This window comes from Apostichopus japonicus, chromosome 4 (genome assembly GCF_037975245.1).
Source record: "Apostichopus japonicus isolate 1M-3 chromosome 4, ASM3797524v1, whole genome shotgun sequence".
Classification (NCBI taxonomy): Eukaryota; Metazoa; Echinodermata; class Holothuroidea; order Aspidochirotida; family Stichopodidae; genus Apostichopus; species Apostichopus japonicus.
In genome coordinates this window covers 26,371,221-26,391,554 of record NC_092564.1, presented here as the reverse complement: position 1 = coordinate 26,391,554, position 20,334 = coordinate 26,371,221, and the positions used below count along the sequence as shown (strand labels likewise).

The 20,334-nt window shown below is 36.6% G+C and overlaps 1 protein-coding gene across 1 annotated transcript; it reads left to right on the top strand.

Annotated features, from left to right (window-relative positions):
• Positions 1-1,801: 1,801 nt before the first annotated feature.
• On the top strand, positions 1,802-18,592 carry LOC139966973 (ataxin-7-like protein 3). Its single transcript, XM_071970513.1, has 10 exons — positions 1,802-2,076; positions 3,785-3,910; positions 4,496-4,671; positions 6,882-6,967; positions 9,269-9,343; positions 9,830-9,894; positions 13,818-13,930; positions 15,149-15,250; positions 16,058-16,209; positions 16,925-18,592. The coding sequence occupies exons 1-10, from the start codon at positions 1,984-1,986 to the stop codon at positions 17,065-17,067; spliced, it is 1,131 nt and encodes a 376-aa protein (XP_071826614.1). The 5' UTR covers positions 1,802-1,983; the 3' UTR covers positions 17,068-18,592.
• Positions 18,593-20,334: the final 1,742 nt, after the last annotated feature.

Below are 20,334 nucleotides of genomic sequence, written 5' to 3'. Positions count from 1 at the left end.
GCGCTAATGGCATGTGGGCTAAATATGATTATATGCATATACACTGTCCAAACGTGATGGTCGAGCAAATACAGTCTCTGTCGGTGCGAAGTTGTAAATTCTTCGAAGGGGAAGGTCTTTTAATCAGGCCACCGTGGGTTGAGACCGTTTTGAGACGTTATGAATGTAAAGGACGTTAAAGGGTGAAGTTAGATAACAAAATTAATAGGCTGTAGATCGTTGAAAAACACTGCTATCTGTCGAGGCTATTTTTCGGTTCCACTTTTAATTTTAAAAACAACTAAAAGACCCCTATAATGGTTTTAATTTGGCTGGACTATATTTGGTTCAATACACATAGGCCTACCATTATATCAGTTCCTCAAATGCAGCACAGCACTCAATGGGAGCTCATACGAATGTTATGTCTTCAAATGCATTATACCATATTTACAAACAAATGCTATTGAATTTTATCCAAAAGTGTTCACTTGTTCATATACAGTTGAAAGAGCATGTTCCTGTTGATATATTAACAAAGGATTAACATTAAACTGATATTTGAACCAGCACCGAGGAGCCTACGTCATCATCGACTAAGCCACAAAGGTGCATTCCTGGGGTTTGACAAATTTTAAAGGTTAATATCTTGAAACTAGTAACAACCAGCTCTCGATTTCCTTATTTCTTGGACTATGACATATCAACAGTGGCGTGTGCAAAGTGGTAAGGGACCATGCCCCTTCCGATCGTCAGTCGGGGGATTTCATGTATTGAGCAGGGTAAGAATTGGACCACTACTACGGGGGAACCTCTCCCCAAAGTTTTTTTATATCCGAAAACAAATTACTTATTAGCAAAATCTTGAGTTTAAGGTTACTTCTATAGACCTAAGTTATAGTCTAAATAGGCGGCAGAAAGCACCATTTGATGTCTAATTGTTTTCTGGGGGAGGACGCCTAGATCTCTACAAAGGGGTAGGCTGCCTCAATGATCATAGTGCACCCCCTTCATAAAATCCAAGTTCATTCGCCCACTGCCACAAAATTATAGCCCCTACATTAATCTTAAATTCTGCATACAGTCAACCTTTTACTTCTTAGGAAAATCGTCTACTTTATACTGAGGACCACGCGTAACATCAACACAAAGTTGTATGAAACACACCACGTGACCTGTAGTACGCGTATATAACAACTCGAGTACGAGTACAAGAAGAATACGGTACCCCTTGGGATATGAGTACGACTATGGGTACAAGCGTCATTTGTCAGTGTGAGTACATATATAATCATATATTCAAGTAATTTCAAGTATAAATTCATGAGAACAAGTATGCGAATTTGAGGTAAAGGTTATAGAATACGAGTACAACTACGCCGACTCAAATATAAATCTGCGGTTGACTCTACAGTGATATATATGACTGTATATCAGTACTACAATCTTCCATACAAGTACCCCCTTCCCCCACAGGTAGGCCTACCTTAAGAAGCTAGGACGAGAAAGAAACAATGAAAGTCACGTCAAAAATTAGTCTTGCTGCGTTTGTCAGTAGGTCCCGTAGTAACGAACACAATGGAAAAGCTAGCTGCGACACGTGTTGTGGTCGGGGTATTTTGAGCCGTGGGCCCTACAATTTAAATGGGGGTTATGAGAATAAGCTACCAGTACTCCAGTAGGGGGACATTGTGATGCGGACAGACTCTGTACTGAATATGTTCTTGCCTTTGTATTACATGGGTTGGACTGAAAACAATTCCAACATTGTATAAAATGCTTTAGCGGTAAATTAAGTGGAATGAATGATTGGATCGCCGTTAATCCACAATATGTGACAAAGCCATGTTCTTAGAGGCTTTGTGAGGGACTTTATAACACTGTACCCCCGGTACAGCTGATTGTGTTCTTTTTACGAATTGCCTCACCCCCGGAACCTTTCAACTATTTTCTCAGATGATGGCCTTTTAGTAGTTGTTATAACCACAGTATATTGGCGTATAGATGGTTAACTATCACATAAGAAACAAGATGGTGGACTCGGAACTTCTTGGGATGTTTGATATAGAAAACGAGACTCCCAAATCAGAAACACGGGTAAGTACGCGAGCGTAATGCCTACAGTGTGTGTGTAATACTTATGGGTTCTACGTTCGTGACTCTTCAACAAGCATACAGTGAAAGATTCCAACGGCCAGTGGAAAATAACAAAATGAAGATGTTTAAAATTCACTCAGAGATCTCGAAAAAAAGTATCTAGGGTCAAGCAAAAACGTTAGTTATGAATTATAAACCAAAAGTGGTTGCGCAAAGTGCTCTTTGATGAGTTTTAGCTACTAGAAATATTTCGAAGGTTGGAATATAACGTGACTTTGAAGTTTGAACTAGTACGTAAACAAGGGGTTGTAATCAATTGCACGATAATTGTGTGGTTTAGGGTATTACATACAGATAGCCTATAAACACTGCCTTCAGGCACATACTAGTTGTCAATTCAGGTAGCAATGAAAGAGGATGCCTCATTACCACTTGAAACTCAAAAAGAACACACGTCAGATGACGATAAAATATGATAGAGCAAGTTTGCAATTTCATGAGTTGGTACTGATTATATGTTTCCAAAAACTGATGTTATCTCTGCCTAGCCTACACTAAGTAGATCATACATGATGTATAGTCTAGGCTCGCCATTAAATTTTGGTTTAGGACAGAAGTGCACTGCCCACATTAAATCCCTGTGGTAAATTCTTTGCCAGTTAATGTTATCTTTCCAACTTGGACTATCATGCTAGCACTAGTACTCCAAACAGTGAATCTGCAGTTTTTAAAAATTTGCAAGTAAGAAGTGAACATAGGCCTAGACACAATTATATCCTTCAACAAATAGCAGAACAGCTAAAATAGCCCACATGTCTAGTTATGCTCACAAAAATGTCTGAAGGAATGTGATAGCCCTGAAATTGAATATGAAGAAAGTTACTGGAAGACTAAATAACAAGGTTATCTATTATTTACCAATTAATATCAGTATATAATCCCACTGATTTAAAGCTCAATGTCCCACTGTAAAGATGCATACTTAATGAGATTTGGTACTCCTCTGCTAAGGAAACATAACTGTCACTTATGGTAACATCATCAAAACAACACTCATGAAAAAGGAAATCTGTATCAACCACAAGTGTTTGCAAATGAAGCAATAACAACATAACATAAACTTTTCTGGCCAGTTATAAAAAAAAATCTTTACTGGATTCACAACGGTCACTAACTCACTCATTTGAATCAGGAACAACCAAATTATGGTTTGTCAACTCTTACTTCTCACCTAGGGAGTATAGACTGTATATCGTTACATGGTTGGTAAATGTGCAAAATGCAGCTAAAGTTTAATGATCACTCTACATATGAATAAAGTTAAACTTCATGAATGTTCAGATGGAAGGGCTGTGCTCATATTTATGGAGCCATACAATGCCTACTTCGCAGACTGGAGTCTGTAGGTTATATTTCTTGTACGTTATCAATTGTTATACTATAGTGTCACATTAGCATATTCCAGAAATAACCGATAACATGGGCTTGACATGATTCTTGTCAAGATAGTTTACATAATTACATGACGTAACCAATCTGAAGTTTGCGACTTTTGTTAAAATCATGAAATGTTGACCATACTAAGGTTCTGTGCACAAACGTTGCTGTATTCGAATATGTGTATGAAGGGTAGCATTGTGTTACTATATATGCCATTCCCATACTGATTATCCTTCACCTTGAAATTATTATAAATACTATTTGGCAGAGTCCCGAAGAGGATGTCCTTGAGGAACTGGTGGATGAGCTAAGTCTTGGTCTTTGCATCGAAATGCATCGTTCCTGCAAGATTGGAATGTTCAAAATAGAAGAAGAAGATGACGAAGCACTAAAGGTTTGATGCAATCCTGATAATATACCAACATTGTGTCAATTTATATAATAGTTTGTCAATGAAAACCTTCATTTTGTGGGTATAATGCAATCTTTAAGATGATTAATGCTTTGTTCCAACAGTACCTCCCCCTCTACCCCCACCCCAAGCAAGAAACAATTTTTTTGTCATGCGATCATTTTCTCTCCACACATGCAGTTGGTACCTTAAGATGACAACATGGTAAGATCTCAACATGGCATTGATATCAGCATGACCAGACAAGCTGTCTTGACATTGTGATATCATTTTGAGAATTTTTTTTTTATGTCTTAGTAGATCAACTTGCCATTTTATTTACTAAAGATACTGTAAAGAGGAACCCACATTTTGTCAATATTTACACATGTATTAACTATGTTATTACTATATGTGTGACAGTGCCTACTCCCCACTCCTCATTCATAGTATGAGGTATGTTTATTAAGAAATCCTTTCTTTTTTCCTTTTTTTTGTGGGAGGGGGGGGGAGATGGGGGTGCGGGTGGGAATAAAATTCACTTCATAGTTGCAATCACTTATAAATTGTCTTTGTTTCACTTGACAGGACTTTAAAATTGTTGACCAACCAGGCCTTGATGTCTTCGGTCAACCACCCTTAAAGAAACATCTTGAGTGTGTTTGTCCCAGTTGCCATCGAAATCTTGCTGCTTCTCGCTTTGCTCCTCATCTTGCTAAGTGTATGGGTATGGGGAGGAACAGCAGCAGACTCGCTAGTAAGAGGTAAAGAGTGTTGTGAATGGGTATTATATTATTATTGAAACAACAGATTTTCTGGCCAGAACAGTGTCCTCATGAATACAGATCTCAGCTTGCATTGGATGCTTGTCAAAAACCTCATAATCTCAGGGAATAAACTGTTTGTTAACATTTTCCAAGAGAAAATTTACCAAATAGCTTGACCTTAAAGTTATAATGATACTGAGGGTCTGTGTGCAAAAAATCTGTTTTTACATTTTTTGTCCTTTTTTTGGCAGCAATTTGGCCATCTTGCAAAACAATTATATTCTTTGTTGTACTGAATGGAATTTGGTGGGATTCTTTCCCTCAGAGGATTCTTTCTCTTGAGATCATAAGTTTGAATCTGATTCTACCCAGAAATACCTCTGCACTGCCAAACTTGAAACTTTCTTATTTACTCTTCTGTTTGTCGTTATGAACACAATCCTATAATGTGAAAAGGATTTTCCATGCTAGTTACAACCACTTGGAATAACCCCCCCCCTTCCCATTTCCATTTGAACATGGCAAATCTGCTTTTGTTGTTTTTTTTGTAAAGGAAGAAAAGCAAAATGTCTTCGGTTGTTAAGCCACACATTTGAAAGTATCCCACCACCAAACGTTATCTCCCCCACTTGGTTCCCCTATACTACCCTATGCTGCCTGGAGCACTAGTGAGCCCTACTTCATTTGCATATGTCCATGATGCAGGTGACTTGGCAGTGAAAGTATCAATGCAAACTAGGATATGTGGTACAGCACTAATTTGTATGTTACATTGCACTATTTAGTAAATTGGTGACATCATACAGTGCTTCACATTTCCCCCAAAAGTATACTGCCACAATTCAGTATTTTGAATACTTCTATACTCTCTCACTATCCCCACAGATGTCCATGGGGCTATATATTGCTGAATATTATTGCACAAGCAAATGGAAAACAAAGTTTCACCCCAAGTGAATTCTCTACTTGACAAAAACATTGTAGACTTTTGAAAGTAAACGCTACTCAAGATGCCAATATGAGTCATCCCTACATGGCACCCTGCTTTGAATGGCAAAACTTGGCATAAATGCTTTTAATAACTTCAAACGTATTCAATATATATGTGGTAAATTACTAAATTTCTCTTATGGCGTCTGGCAATATTTACTGATAATAATGGGCACAATTTGTCACTTTGTCACTTAGGTGAAAGGCAAACAGTGTGTTACTTGTGCAGCATTTAAAGTTCCTTTTTCAGGACCAAAGGCTAACTCCATTGATGCATAAAGGACACAAAAGGCACTTGCTACAACTCCATTTAATTTCTTGGTTAATATAAGGTTTCGTAATTGTACTGACGTCATGTTCATTGGGGTGTCCCGCCAAAAGCAGATTCTGATAGAAAAGACTTTGTCATATAACTATTTCGAGATGTGGAGGAATTTCCGATATTGCTCACACTAGGAAATGTTATGTCGGTAGTGTCCCACAGTCTTAACCAGCCTTGTAAGGAATACTCCAAAATAAGATAGGGATTGACTAAATGCATCTTCCAACATTCTGTTCAGCAAAACAAAGGTTGATGCAATAGAAGTATAATTGATATTTTCTGTTCTGATCTGAAAATTTAGCCATCCAGACCCTTTTCACGGCTGGTTTTAAACACTTGCAAAACATTAAATATGGAGATCTGATATGGAAATATTTACCATTTGTTTTTTTTCTTTTATTTTGAAAATGTAACTTGACTATTTCAGCTGACGAACTGAATTGCTGTGAGTCGTGAATTTTAATTACCAATGGCGGACATTGAGTATTATGAAATAGGATGATAAGTTTATCAGTGTGGGTAAGTGATTGGAGATTGGGTGGGGGGGGGATGTTTGTCGAAGTTTGCATCTGAGTGACCATATATTTGACTTTCTAGCATATTCAGATAACTTTAAATGCAACTGTATGTGAAGGTCATGTGAGTAAGCTCAGTTCAGTAATGAGAAATAAGTAAGAACTAGCAATAACAGACAAACATTAACCATACTTACAGTACATGAGACCAACTAGAAGGTAAAAAACATGGCTTTTTTTTTTTTAATAAGGTTTCCCTCATACAACTGTAAAGAATAGTTTCACCAAGTTTATGTTAATTGTGTCTGGTTGGTGATATATTTGCTTTTACTTCAACAACCGATATGACTCTCTTTTTTCCCTCTCTCTCTCTTCATCAGACTTGCAAGCAATACAGGAAAACTTGACAGTGATGAAGACGATGAGAGGGACATAGACTGGACGTATGCCTTACAACCAACAAGAAGTAAGTTTTTGATCAAGGATCATTTTGGACCATACATCCATTCATAGGTCTTGCCCACTTCCCAAGTGTCATAAAGAGTCATAGAGAAGGCCCTTACATCATCAGCTGTGGTTTTAAGCATTCAGATAAAAAATTCTGTCAGATTCTTTAAAAACCCATCGAGGGTTTCTCAAATTAATGATAAGAAGAAAAGTTTTTCAACCTAAGATAGACAACCAAAAACAAACATTACCCAGTGGGTAAACTCCATTCCTTTCATTACATTTCATTAAAAAAAATATATTTCCTTGGCTCAGACACTTTTGAATGAAAAAGTGTTCAAATGTGTGCAGACAAAAGGCAATTGAAAAAGTTTAAAATGTTCAGACTTCATTTATTATTTGCATTATCGTATACATTTGAGGGCACTGTGATCACGCAGTCACAGTCTCGAGTGGACTGGGGTTGAGAGAGTGGATCAGTTATAAGTAGTTTGGTTTTTGTCTCCAGGTCCTAATGTGGGTAACTTTTCTTTAAAAACTGAAAGTATCGTATGCATTTCAGATGACAGAATATGAACAGCATTAATGTTAAATGCTGCTTTAGGATACATGTTTAGGACAGAGGGTTCTGAACGAAAAGGTCCAGTAGAATCGATACAACAAATCAATACTAGCAATATTAAAATCTAATGAAGGATTTCCTGAAGGTCAATTGAACAGATTAAGTTGTATGCTATAGAGTATTTAAAGCACCATTGCTCACAGTGTATGTATGTGTGGGTGGGTGCGTGTGTTTGATTTATGGCATCCTACCTGTACCTGTTCATACTCAAGTCACCCCAGGGGGCAAAAACAAGGTACGGTTTGTTCACACAAATTAATCAGGGCATGAATTTTGTAGTATTTATCTTCACGTTATTGAAGTACACCCATAAGTGGGCAGGGAAAAGTAACTGATTTAAGTCAGAATGGATTCATAGCAAACTATGTTTGCACGCCTAGAAGTTAACAGTTTTTGCCACTTGATAAAAATTCCAGTATACAAAAATCAAATTCCCACTTGCATTTCTGTTGAGTTAAATACAAAAGCAACACTAGTTTTACACAGGCAGAAAAACATGCCACTTGACACCCCCCCCCCCCTCCCGGATGCTGTTGCTTTGCTTTCCCACTTTGAAATCTAGAAGCTTACTGCACTGGCCTACATATTTGCTGAAACTAATCCATGGTAGATTAGGTTTTCTCTGGTTTGTGAATTGCCAACTGGAACTATGACAATAGTGTCCTGGCATAGCTGCAATAGGGCGGAACTAACACAATAGTGTTCTTGGCATCGTCAGATATTTTTTATTGAAAAGAACATATTCATAATGTAACATATTGTTAAAAAATATGAAAAAAATTGTGAAAAAAACTTTTTTTTCAGCCCGCAATCTGTATTAAAAGGAAGCAGCTTCGTCATTGCAAATTATGACTCACCTGAAAACTATTTTACAAAATTGTTTACTCTTTATTAAAGCTCAAAACAAGTATATTTATGCTGAAAAACTTGATTGGGAAAAACAAGTCGACCTTCATTTCAATTAATAAGCCAAAAATAAGGAATAAAGAAGCCAAAAATAAAATTGTAATTTGCTTTTAACATAAATGAAAGGAAAACAAAAGTTGAAAGGGAATGTTTCTGTATTTTCCACTCTGTTGCTAACTTTATGTAAAGTTTCATTTAGTTATTTAAATCTGAAAGGTGTTTACTTTCATTTTGAGTAAGAGTGACATCTGTAAATATTTGCTAAACTCTGAAAGATTATCAGTATCGCATCCCCACCCCACCCCTCCCACCCCCATTCCCACCACTCAAGCTCTCTTGGTCCACCACATACATTAACACAAACATAAGCAGCGGTTCTGTTAAAACACTGTTTGCTGAAAGGCTTTAAATATCTCACCCCACTTTGACCACCCCCCCCCCCCTCCACTTTCCAGTTCCCCTAAATAAAGTTAGCAGCTGTTTACTGTAATCTTCTTTATTTTTACAAGCAATTTAGAGCATTTTAACTCACTGGGATATTTGTCTTATTTAGATGGCCTTAATATCTGGACATAATTTTTAAGTGTGAAGGATTTTGTTCAGTACTTTTGCAGACAACAAACAATTTTAATGATGTTGATATCATTACAGGTTTCATAATCTACTTAAGGAGCACTGACATAGAGTTTTTTTAAGTTTCTTAATGCCATACAAGAATATTTAACCATGTTATTTTAGATGTTTGTTTGTTTGTTTATATTGATTAATTTATTTCCTTGTTTTCATTAATAGCAAGAAGAATGAAGAAAGAAAAACCAGTTGTAACAACTTTGAAGAAAAGTAAAACAGCAAAGTTTGGTAAAAATGGTAAGCTTTTTGTTTTATAGCATGTTTAAATTTTCAACACCTCCGTTGTTTCATCTTCAAAGACCCGAACATTCCTATCTATCGAACAAGATGGCCAACTCAGTGTGCAAAGCCAAAGGCATTGCAAATGTCTAGATTCAAGCAGAAAGTTATTCAGTGTTCATGTTGTGTAACAGTTTTGAGATTAACACCTTTGGTTTAATACTTGCAATAGGCAAGCAGGCAAGTAACCTATGCATTCAAGTTGGTATGTGTCTGTATGTATGTGTGTGTATGTATGAGTGTGCGTGTACGTGGGTATGTGTGCATGTATATAAATATGTGTGTGTGTTATGCCCTAGCATGTAAACATGATAAGCCAAGAAGGGAATCTCAAAAACTGTCATACTTTGACTTTTTTCAAAAATATCCTTTATCATAAATATATCTTGATCATAATCCTACCATCATTGTTTGGGTATCTCATGGTTTCATTTTCAATCTCAGGTGATATACCGAGTGCGAGCAGCACAAACTCTGATGGAAGTGGCAACGGTGCCTCATCAGTCAAGGTGAGAGGTCTTTTGTCATTCAGATCTATTGTCACAAAAACACAATAGGCATTTCCACTGATATCATATAAATCCTAGCAACCGCGAGAATACACTCTGGAACGTAGAAGTCATGAAAGCGTACAGTTAAAAAGGGGTTACTAAGGTGTCGGGACATCAAACAAGTTGGACAAACACAGAGCATTGAGTTTTTATTTGGTTAACTAGTACTGAACGTGATATTTGTGTCAAACAAATTTGTAAGTCTTTTGTCATAAAAAAAATAATAATACTATGTTCCTCTTTTAAATTTGGTAACCATGGGGCAATAGGGCTTTCCCTCTTCATTTTTTCACCTACCTTATGCCCTTCCCAATCCTCAAAAAAGACAAAAGAAGGATGAAAATGAGAGAATCTAACCCAAATTGGCCCAATTCAGAGGCACCTGATTGTTATTCCCAGACTAGTCTTTATTTTATGTAAACCTTGTTAAAATAATTTGATATGTGAATTGCTATAAACATTTACTTAACATGAAACTCATTTAAAAACATGCTAAAATTCTATCCACATTGTACCTCTTATGGTCAAAGTGAAGTATGTATGTAACTAATTCGAGTAAATAAAATAAATCTATTAAAACAAAAAAGGTAAACAAAATCTGTCTCTGAGTCTGATATGTCAATTTATTACTTGCTAGCATATGGATGTGTGTAAGATGTAGTTTGGGGGAGTGTTTAAACCCATTTACTGGATAAATGTATGCAAGTGCTGTACAGGCCATAGTCTGCAACGTGGGCGATCTGAACGGCAACATCATTTTGACTTCTTTTGCAACAGAAAAAAGCAAACTCATGGTGTATGGTGTACACTGTCATAGAGCCAGTGGCAGGTTGGTATAGTTAGTTGTGGATTCCCTTTTATGTTTGTTTAATATGACGGGCACTATTACTTTTTAAATATGCATGTACTCAAACTAAATATCCATCTTTGCCCTTAAGTCGACCTGGAGAGAAAAGAAGTTATGCTACCCTGTTGTCAACAACAATACATTTGATACAATACAGTTGATTACTTACAAAGGTTAATAGTCTATGGTTGTCTGTCTAGCTGGGAAAAACCCCAGCTTACTTATATAGGCATAGGAGATGAATGCAAACACAAAACTGCTAATTAAAAAGAACAAAGAGGGACAAAAATGTAAAATTTCGTCGCAATATTCCATGATCTCTTTTCACACAACCCCCAAGGGCATTGGTTCAGTTTTCAATAATTGTTTACAGTTAAGGAGGTCAGCTGTACATAAAGTTGGGGAGCAAAGAGGAAATAAACAACAAATCATGACTTGCAGGATTATAAAACTTACTTGCTAAGTCACCATGACTAAATCACACTATATGTTGTTAACAACTGCAATACTGACACTACTGTTCTTACCAAATGTACCAACAACAGTGTTGAGTGACTAGTATGATACCATACATGCCACAGACTTCTACCTATGAAACCTATCATAGCTGGTAGCAATGAGAAGTACCTGTGATACCTAATACTGTATACTGACACTACTGCACTTACCAAATGTACATATAACAGTGTGTTGAGTGCCTAGTACGATACCATACATACCACAGACTTCTACCTATGAAACCTATCATAGCTAGGTAGCAATGAGAAGTAGCTGTGATACCTAATACTGTATACTGACACTACTGCACTTACCAAATATACCTATAACAGTGTGTTGAGTGCCTAGTATCATACCATACATACCACAGACTTCTACCTATGAAACCTATCATAGCTAGGTAGCAATGAGAAGTACCTGTGATACCTATGCCTAATACTGTATACTGACACTACTGCACTTACCAAATGTACCAATAACAGTGTGTTGAGTGCCTAGTATCATACCATACATACCACAGACTTCTACCTATGAAACCTATCATAGCTAGGTAGCAATGAGAAGTAGCTGTGATACCTATGCCTAATACTGTATACTGACATTACTGTACTTACCATATGTACACATAACAGTGTTGAGTGCCTAGTATGATACCATACATACCACAGACTTCTACCCATGAAACCTATCATAGCTAGGTAGCAATGAGAAGTACCTGTGATACCTATGCCTAATACTGTATACTGACACTACTGCACTTACCAAATGTACCAATAACAGTGTGTTGAGTACCTAGTATCATACCATACATACCACAGACTTCTACCTATGAAATCTATCATAGCTAGATATAAGTTTAAGAACATGTGATACCTATTTTTTGAGACAAATTGTCAAATTTCTATCATAAATGTACAGGTTATTTTACTAATGCTAAGCCCTGCCCCCACCCTTTTGGTGTGTCATATTGGATTTTGGTGGGGTGGGAGAGGGGGGGCTGTATGAAGGGACGTTTGTCTTGGTTCCTAGTGCATACATACCATCAATTGCTTTATATCAAAGTGTTTACAAAGTGAGTTCTGACACTGTCAGAGGGCAAATTGTATTTTTTGTTTTGTTATTATGAGTGAAATATTGACAAGTTGTGAATTAATTGACAGATAGAAATAAGTGACCAAAAAGAGGAAACAAGAGCTACTAAGAGAAGGGAAGAATTTGAAAAATGCACATCATCCATGGAATTGTTGAAAGCATTCAAAGAAGTTATCTCTTGTGTTGATTACTGTTTGGCTGCAGGTTTCACCTGCAGGTTTCACCTGCTAGCATATTAAGTGGGTGTCACTTTGTGTACATTTGTCAAGTATTGTTTAAACAGTTGGGCACAGAATGGGGGGCTTCATAACATAAAAGAGAAATGGTGTTACTGAAAGGTCAAGAGAAAATGGGTGACAAACAGGGTTTTGCTTGTCTGTGTCTGCTCACAAAGAGAGGCACCCACTTCACCACTGAAAAAAAAATTGGATATAACAGAAAGTTTGACATTTTTTGGGCCGCCACCAGCCTCCATCCATTCTTCTAAAAAGAAAAAAATATTGTTATAGTGATATTGGAACATTGACCAAAGTTTCAACCTTAGAAAGTTATACTAGCTGCAGTATGCTAGCTGCCTCATTCTCTGACACTACTATGTTACAGTTAGAATCTTATCTTATCTTATCTTACTCCAAATTCCTTGGTATGTCTTAACAATGCGTCCATTGTTATTTCTAAATAAAACAGGAGATGCTTTTTTCATGTACTGCAAATCAGGATCGGCAAGCTGACAGGAAAGCATGGAATTTCCCCAAAAACTAGTAAATGAATCTAACAATGCTAAAATATATGTTTTTATATTTCGTTCGTAATGTACAGATGACATAAATGCTAATATTCTTATGTTTTCCAGTTAAGTATTTACTAGCATTTTGAATGTGCCTTAAAATAGTTTATCACGAAACAGTTGACCTTTAACCTATTAAAGGGTAACTACTTGCCAGCAGTTTATCATCTCAGTTAGTTAACTGTGGGTATCATTTCTATTTGAATGGGCATTAAAATAGTTTATCACAAAAGAGTTGACCTTTAACCTATTAACGGGTTACTACTTGCCAGTAGCTTATCATCTCAGTTAACTGTGGGTATCATTTGTATTTGAATGCATTTAAATAGTTTATCAGAAAACAGTTGACCTTTAACCTATTAAAGGGTAACTACTTGCCAGTAGCTTATCATCTCAGTTAGTTAACTGTGGGTATCATTTGTATTTGAATGCATTTAAATAGTTTATCAGAAAACAGTTGACCTTTAACCTATTAAAGGGTAACTACTTGCCAGCAGTTTATCATCTCAGTTAACTGTGGGTATCATTTGTATTTGAATGCATTAAATAGTTTATCTCGAAACAGTTGACCTTTAACATATTAAAGGGTAACTACTTGAAAGTAGTTTATCATCTTAGTTAACTATCATGTGTGGCTATCATTTGTATTTTGAGCAGGTTGGCAGTAGCGGAACACCTATGTACGACACTCTATCCCTTGAAGATAGGAAACGTCTCCTCCTAACCACATGTGGTGTCATATCGGAACATACAAAGAAAATGTGTACAAAGTGAGTATGTGCAGTCAAAATAGGTGTATATATGGTGGAGAATGATAAGAGGCAACATGCGGAAAAGGGTGCAGAAAGGGTGTGGGTACTTCGTTAGATGGTAAAGATGTGGCATAATAGATGTAATATCTTACACAATTGGGCAGGGCAGGATTTTAGTAACTTGCACAGTTGAGGAGTGCATTGCAGAAGTAACTTGCACAGTTGGGCGTAAAAGGTGTAGAAAATTTGGAAAACTTGGACAGAAGCGGGTATGGTGTAATTTTTCGTAAGGTGGGAAATGTATAGTAAGTTAGAAACGTACATGTTGGGAATTGGAGAGATATGCATGCTATTGGAGTGATGGGGTACAATAACTTTCATACATAAATTATTGAGACTAAGAGTGGGAGGGGGTTGGGAGGAGTGGTAACCAAGAAAGGCACTAAGCTTTGTAAACCGGCATTGTCTATTAGAACATATGGTTACCAACAAGAAGTTAGATTTACAGACAGTACATGCCTATATAGAAAATGTGTTCATAGTTTCTGCAATTCATGTCAGTGTATTGACAACACTGTTGATATCCCCAAAGGTGGTCACATTCATTTTGTGCTATTCCTTATGTACCAATCTTTACTTTTAAAGTTGCATTTTGCATTTGAATTTGCTTCAGTTGGATTTTACCAGACTCTAGTCTCTGAGGAAGGATGAGGTGGCTAACAACAAACTCTGCTACTCAAAGTCCAATAAAATTGACACAGGGAAACGTTACATTAAATTTGTGGGACACAATATATTTCACCCCAGGTAAAATAAGAGAAATGGAACCCTGATGGAGGAAGTGCTTACGGCATTTGAAAGAGCACAAAAGTTGTGTAGAATAGGAGTCAATCAGGTTACTTCAGGATTACAAGGCCTGTACACTACCAACTGAGCTAACAAACTCAGGGCAATACACCCTCTTTTGTAAAATCTTGGATTATTTTTTCCCTGGAACCCATTGCATACCATGTTACCAACAATCATAACCCCAGTTTCACTGAATACAACCCCCCCCCCCCCCAGTATGAAATGAGATAGATTGCTAAGCCTTTATGAAGTGGCTAACAAACTATAGATACCATTATTAAGCATTCAGTATTGCAAAATGGTACATAGCAACAAAAAACAAAAGAATAATAATAATAAATAATTAGACGTCATTTCAATTTATGTTTCATCTTTCTTTTGTGTCAGGTCCTTAAGATGTCCACAGCACACAGAGGAGCAACGTCAGTCGGTCCGGAGATATATTCTCGGTCTAGAAACCGATGACAGGGTCAGGGTTCGCCCAGACGGGTAAACACAACCGCATATTTGTTTTCTAATTATAAGCTTCTGTTTGTCAAACCTATTTGCTGCTCTCTAGTCACTGTCTGGGAGCCATTTTATGTTAAAGTCCACTATGTTTTCTATTGGGCCATTTGTCGAGCAGTTCGTAGTTACTAGTTATTGATACAACTGACCAGTATCAATAAATGTAACCAGTCCTGGAGAAATTGTTTTGCATGTGACTTTAAGCACTTTATGTGTGAAGAGAGAAGTTGTCCAGCATTTACTGATCATTCATTCAGTGGGTTTGAGTTAGTTTCAGCAACGATGGGTCCGACAACTATAGAAACTTTAAGTCATGACAGACGAGTTGAATCTCATCTTCTACAGTTGTTTTGAGTTTGAGCAGTGGGCAGCTGGCTTTATCACCTAAACCGACTACTTCAGTGTGTGAATAATTCTGTGACAGTAACATAGATGACCTTTAGAACAACAGGTTACGTTATCCACAAAACAATTATTCATGCATTTATAGCCAGATTACCTACCACTATTATATCACTAATAGGCTAATAATTTTACTTGTCACATCTCATATAGCAGCTTTTTATATTTATCACTTTTCACTTTTCAAATAGTATAAAATTTTCGTTCCGTGTACAAAAATGGTATAAATTGCTTTGGGTTTTGCCCATCTTGCATAGCATTGTTTGCTTTGTGATATCAGTGTACTTGTCTCCCAACTTGAGTAACTTTGTACTTTATATGAGTGTTAACACGGTGCGGTATTTTCCTTTCTTTTGTTAATGTCTTTCCTTTTGCTTTCTTCACCAGGACTGTCATAGATCCGGATGACATCCAAGTAGACATTGATACTTATGAGGACGGAGACGGACAGGCGCTCCGTGATTCCCTCAGCAGACTACGCCAGTACGAAACTAGTAGCTCAGGAAACCCGTCCCCTACAGATTCCACATCCACAACATGTAAGAGCAGCACACACTGTCGCATGCTAACATTTATCAACTTTGGTGGGTTGGTATTTGTGGGGAGAGAGTGGACAGTTATACCCTCTGACTGATAAAGATATTGATGGGCATATTGAATATCAAAATGTGGTTCTCTCCTATCTAATAGAAATTATCCCACATTATCGTCAAAATATTCCCCCCCCCCCCATCTTTTGTCCCAACCTACCCCGTTCTTTCATCACCCCCACTCTCTTCATTACACATAATGTCCATTCACACAGAAACATTATTACCCTGTCTAACCCCTTTTCTTTCTCATTTATTCACCTCCTTTAAGAATTAACCCCCCCCCCAGCTTTACACCCCTCTGCACAGTTTATCTCCTCATCCTTTACATCTTTTCATCTTTTCTGTCCTTTCATCTCACTGCCTTTTGTTCTGTCCCAGTACTATAGACCATTCATTCTTGTATGTTCCTATTAAGTTGTCTGTCCATCTGTTTAACTTAATTTTGCCCCCCCCCCTCTCTGATTTCATTTCATTTCACCTTTGAAGAAGATCCTGCTAGGATGGAAACTACAGGCTCATTTATCTTATACCCTACTTGGGCTCCTCGCAGTAGATGAGCAGTTTTGTTAACACTTTTCCTCACTCTCAATGTCAGTCTTTTTTTTTTTTTTGACAAAGTCTATTTCTAATCACTGATGACTTTTTTCAATTTTAATCGTAGATTCAAACGATGGCCAAACAAAGAAACGGAAAAAAGGGCCGAAGTTAACTCAAAGAAAGAAGAAGAGGCCCCCACCCCTTCGACTAGTGCAATCACCGGGTGGGCACGGTGACGTGACACAGTACGACATCGCCAACGGATGACGTCAAGGCCTCAAAAATGTCAGACTTGTAAAAAAGAAAGAAGTGTTCTGAAGAATAGTGGGATATCTCTTTTCTTTGGACCGTAGGACTCGTTAAAAGTCTCAGAAACCGAGGTGTTGCAAAAACAATGGACGCACTCAATTTAAAAATTGATAACAGAAATTTTCAAATTGATCGAATGGGAATGTTCTGCCAGTTAAAAATTGTGGCAGTGAACTTTTGGGGGAAAAAAGAGTATTAGAGAGAAAATTCCTCAGTTTATGAATTTTTTCATTTACGTTTGAAATGGAGTATGAAGTGCGTCAGCCTTTGCTATCTGAGGAAGGTGATTGCAGAAAAGAATCAACTACATATACAACCAATTTTGTAAGACAGAAATGCTTCCAGTGGAACAGCATCTAAAGACAATTTTGCTTCCTTTTCTTTTTGTTTCTAACATTTGCTTTCAATAATTCTCAGAGATACAGCAAAGTTGTGTCTCAATCTGTTCCTAGAGATTTTAATTACCTTGTTGCTCTATAAGAGTGTAAGTTATCACAAAGAGAAATAAATCTTTGGAAAAAAAATATCTAATCCCTTTTGCAGGAAGCAGGGTTTCCCATAGCTTCAAGAATCAGGCTGAGAAACATACAGCATAATAGCAGTGTTCACCAGGATTATATTTGATACTCGCAATGAGGAAAAATTTTGCAAAATAAGTGGTCAAAAAAGTCAAAGAATGTTCTAGTGAGACATTATACGTTGGTATTCTTTTGTTGAGTTTTGTTAGATTTTTACTTATTTAAAAATATTATATCAGTTACTAATTTGTCTAACCCATCAGTTCTCTTCATTGCTTTCACTGTTGGGTTTCAGAGCTTACAACAAATATTGTATTTGACTAAACAATTAAATTGAAATTGGATATCACATCCTAATTCCTTCTTGAAGTCATAGCAATGTTTTAAATAATGTTACATAGTGCAGTTATGGTTGTACTTACCAAGTTCAGTTTGTACACAGAACCAGTAATCTGTTAAGTAAATTTCATTCCCTCGTTTTCATTGAGTGTTAGTTATTTAATATTCCAAGAAAAGGAAAGAGATTTTGTGTATTATGTTCATAAGTTGAGCTTAGGGTCTCTTAGCTGTCTTGAATTTTGCCTTTGAAATTTTTTTAGAAATGAAAGCCAGGTAGTGGAGATGACCTCACCCTCCTTGTTTCAAGCCTAGTACTTTAAGTGAATTTGTTATTTTATAAATTCTAATAAATCTATCAAAGTAAAAAGGAGAAGCATTTCTTTGAACTTAATGCCAATGACCAGTCACCAAGGGGTACAGTTTAATACCATTAACCCAAGTGAAATTCATAAGAGCATTTTTACTCACCATTTTGACGCCCTCTAATGGGCTGATTTCGGTGCTGACATAATGATGTACTAAGTGTTCTAATGATGCACTTAACCTATTTTCCAGTGACTGTTGCACACAAGTCCTCGGTGTTTACAGATTAAGTTCTTGAAAAATAAAAATGGTATTAAAACGTGGCCTGCACTTTTTAACAGTTTTTCTTTGTACTGTCTGTCACATATTAACATAAATTTAACTTTTGCTTACCAAGAGTAATGATTTTAACATGTAGTCATTATTTCACAGGATTTGCATTCCTTTTGTTGCTGGCTCAGTTCCTTTTCTAGCCTTGAACAGGATTGGTGGAGCTGGGTGTAGGGAGAGGTAACTTAGGTTCTTCCCTTCTTGTAACTAAAAATTACCCTTTTGTAGATTTTAATGAAAATGTAGCCAAAAATTGCCATTTTGTTGAACTACACTTGAACAATACTGAAGGTACGAAGAGAAGAAACAGGATTACAAGTATAGCTGAATAAAGATAATGAATTCCACCAGAAGTGTGAAAAAAATTATCAAAGCTGGAACATATAAACAAGAATTCACATCAAAAGTTATTTTATATAGGAATTTATACAATAATCTCAAGAAGGAGCAAGTAAGTGTGGACCCCACCATGGTTCCCATGGTTGAATTCCGAGTGGAGATATCTTTTCTCTTTTTTACACAATCTTACCACCTCTCACCTGCCCCTTTTCCTTATCGCCAATTTTAGATTGAAAATTCGAGACTTCGTTTTTACGATATTTTGAGGCATTCGGACTTCTGTAATAAGGTTGGCGACTAAAGGTAAATTTCTTGTATTCATTTCAGGATGTCAAAATATGGATTGCCTCATCTGAAGGTGGTCTGTTACTATGAAAGTTTAAGGAATCTAACATATATATTAAAGTGATATGTTGATGTGGAAAGATGTTAAAAGGGGACTGGTGAAACTTGAAAAACATCAGAGGGGCTATATAACCTTGCAAACTTGGGCCAAAGTTTATCTGAATTTTTCTGCTGGTGTGTTAGTTTAGATTCCCAGAGCCCAGAAGCGCATTTTCCGAATGTTAAATGGGTTTCCATGGAAATTATACTTCTAAATAAAATAATGAAATGAAATACGATTTTGAAAGAATTCCGGGACTTTTGATTTATAACAATTTTGTCTGACATTTATTAAAAGGGCGTCATCCATACTACGCATGATCGTGAGAAGAATAAAAATAGTCGTGATATTTGCCGAAAACAATGAAACAAAATGATATACCTTATAAAATTGTCAATTTTGTGTCAAAGATGAAGTTCTCTTATCTCGGTCCGACATTTTGGTAGTCATTCCCAAAGGCCAGAAATCATTTTACCATTAGTTACAAGCGGTGACTTTCGAAATTGCACATGATGTGATATAACATCACGATTTAAGTATAATATATACACATATATATTTATATATCGGGATATATATATATATCGGGATATATATAATAACATTTTTATTGCCTGTTATATAATCAAAGGGCATATATAGTTGAAAATGCCTTGGGATTTTAACAACTTAGGTTACATACCTTTAAAATTGTCAAATTTCTGCTAAATGAAGTTTCTCTGTTGTCAGTCAGGATGCTATTATAGTTAGTGCAAAAGGGCGCCATCTCCATTCCACATGAATTTTGGGAATAATCAAGCTAGTTGTTGGCCAATAAATTAAAAGTGGAAAATCCCTAAGATTTTTATCGTCCTATTTGTTAAAGTATATAAAGGTATGTAAGGTACGTTAAGGTATAAGGTGTAATTGTTAAGTCCTCTTTGTTAAGGTTCAATGGACGTTAAAGCTTGAAGGTCTTGTCCAAAGCTGATGGATGTTTACTGAGCATGTCACTTCATATTGTGCTTCAGC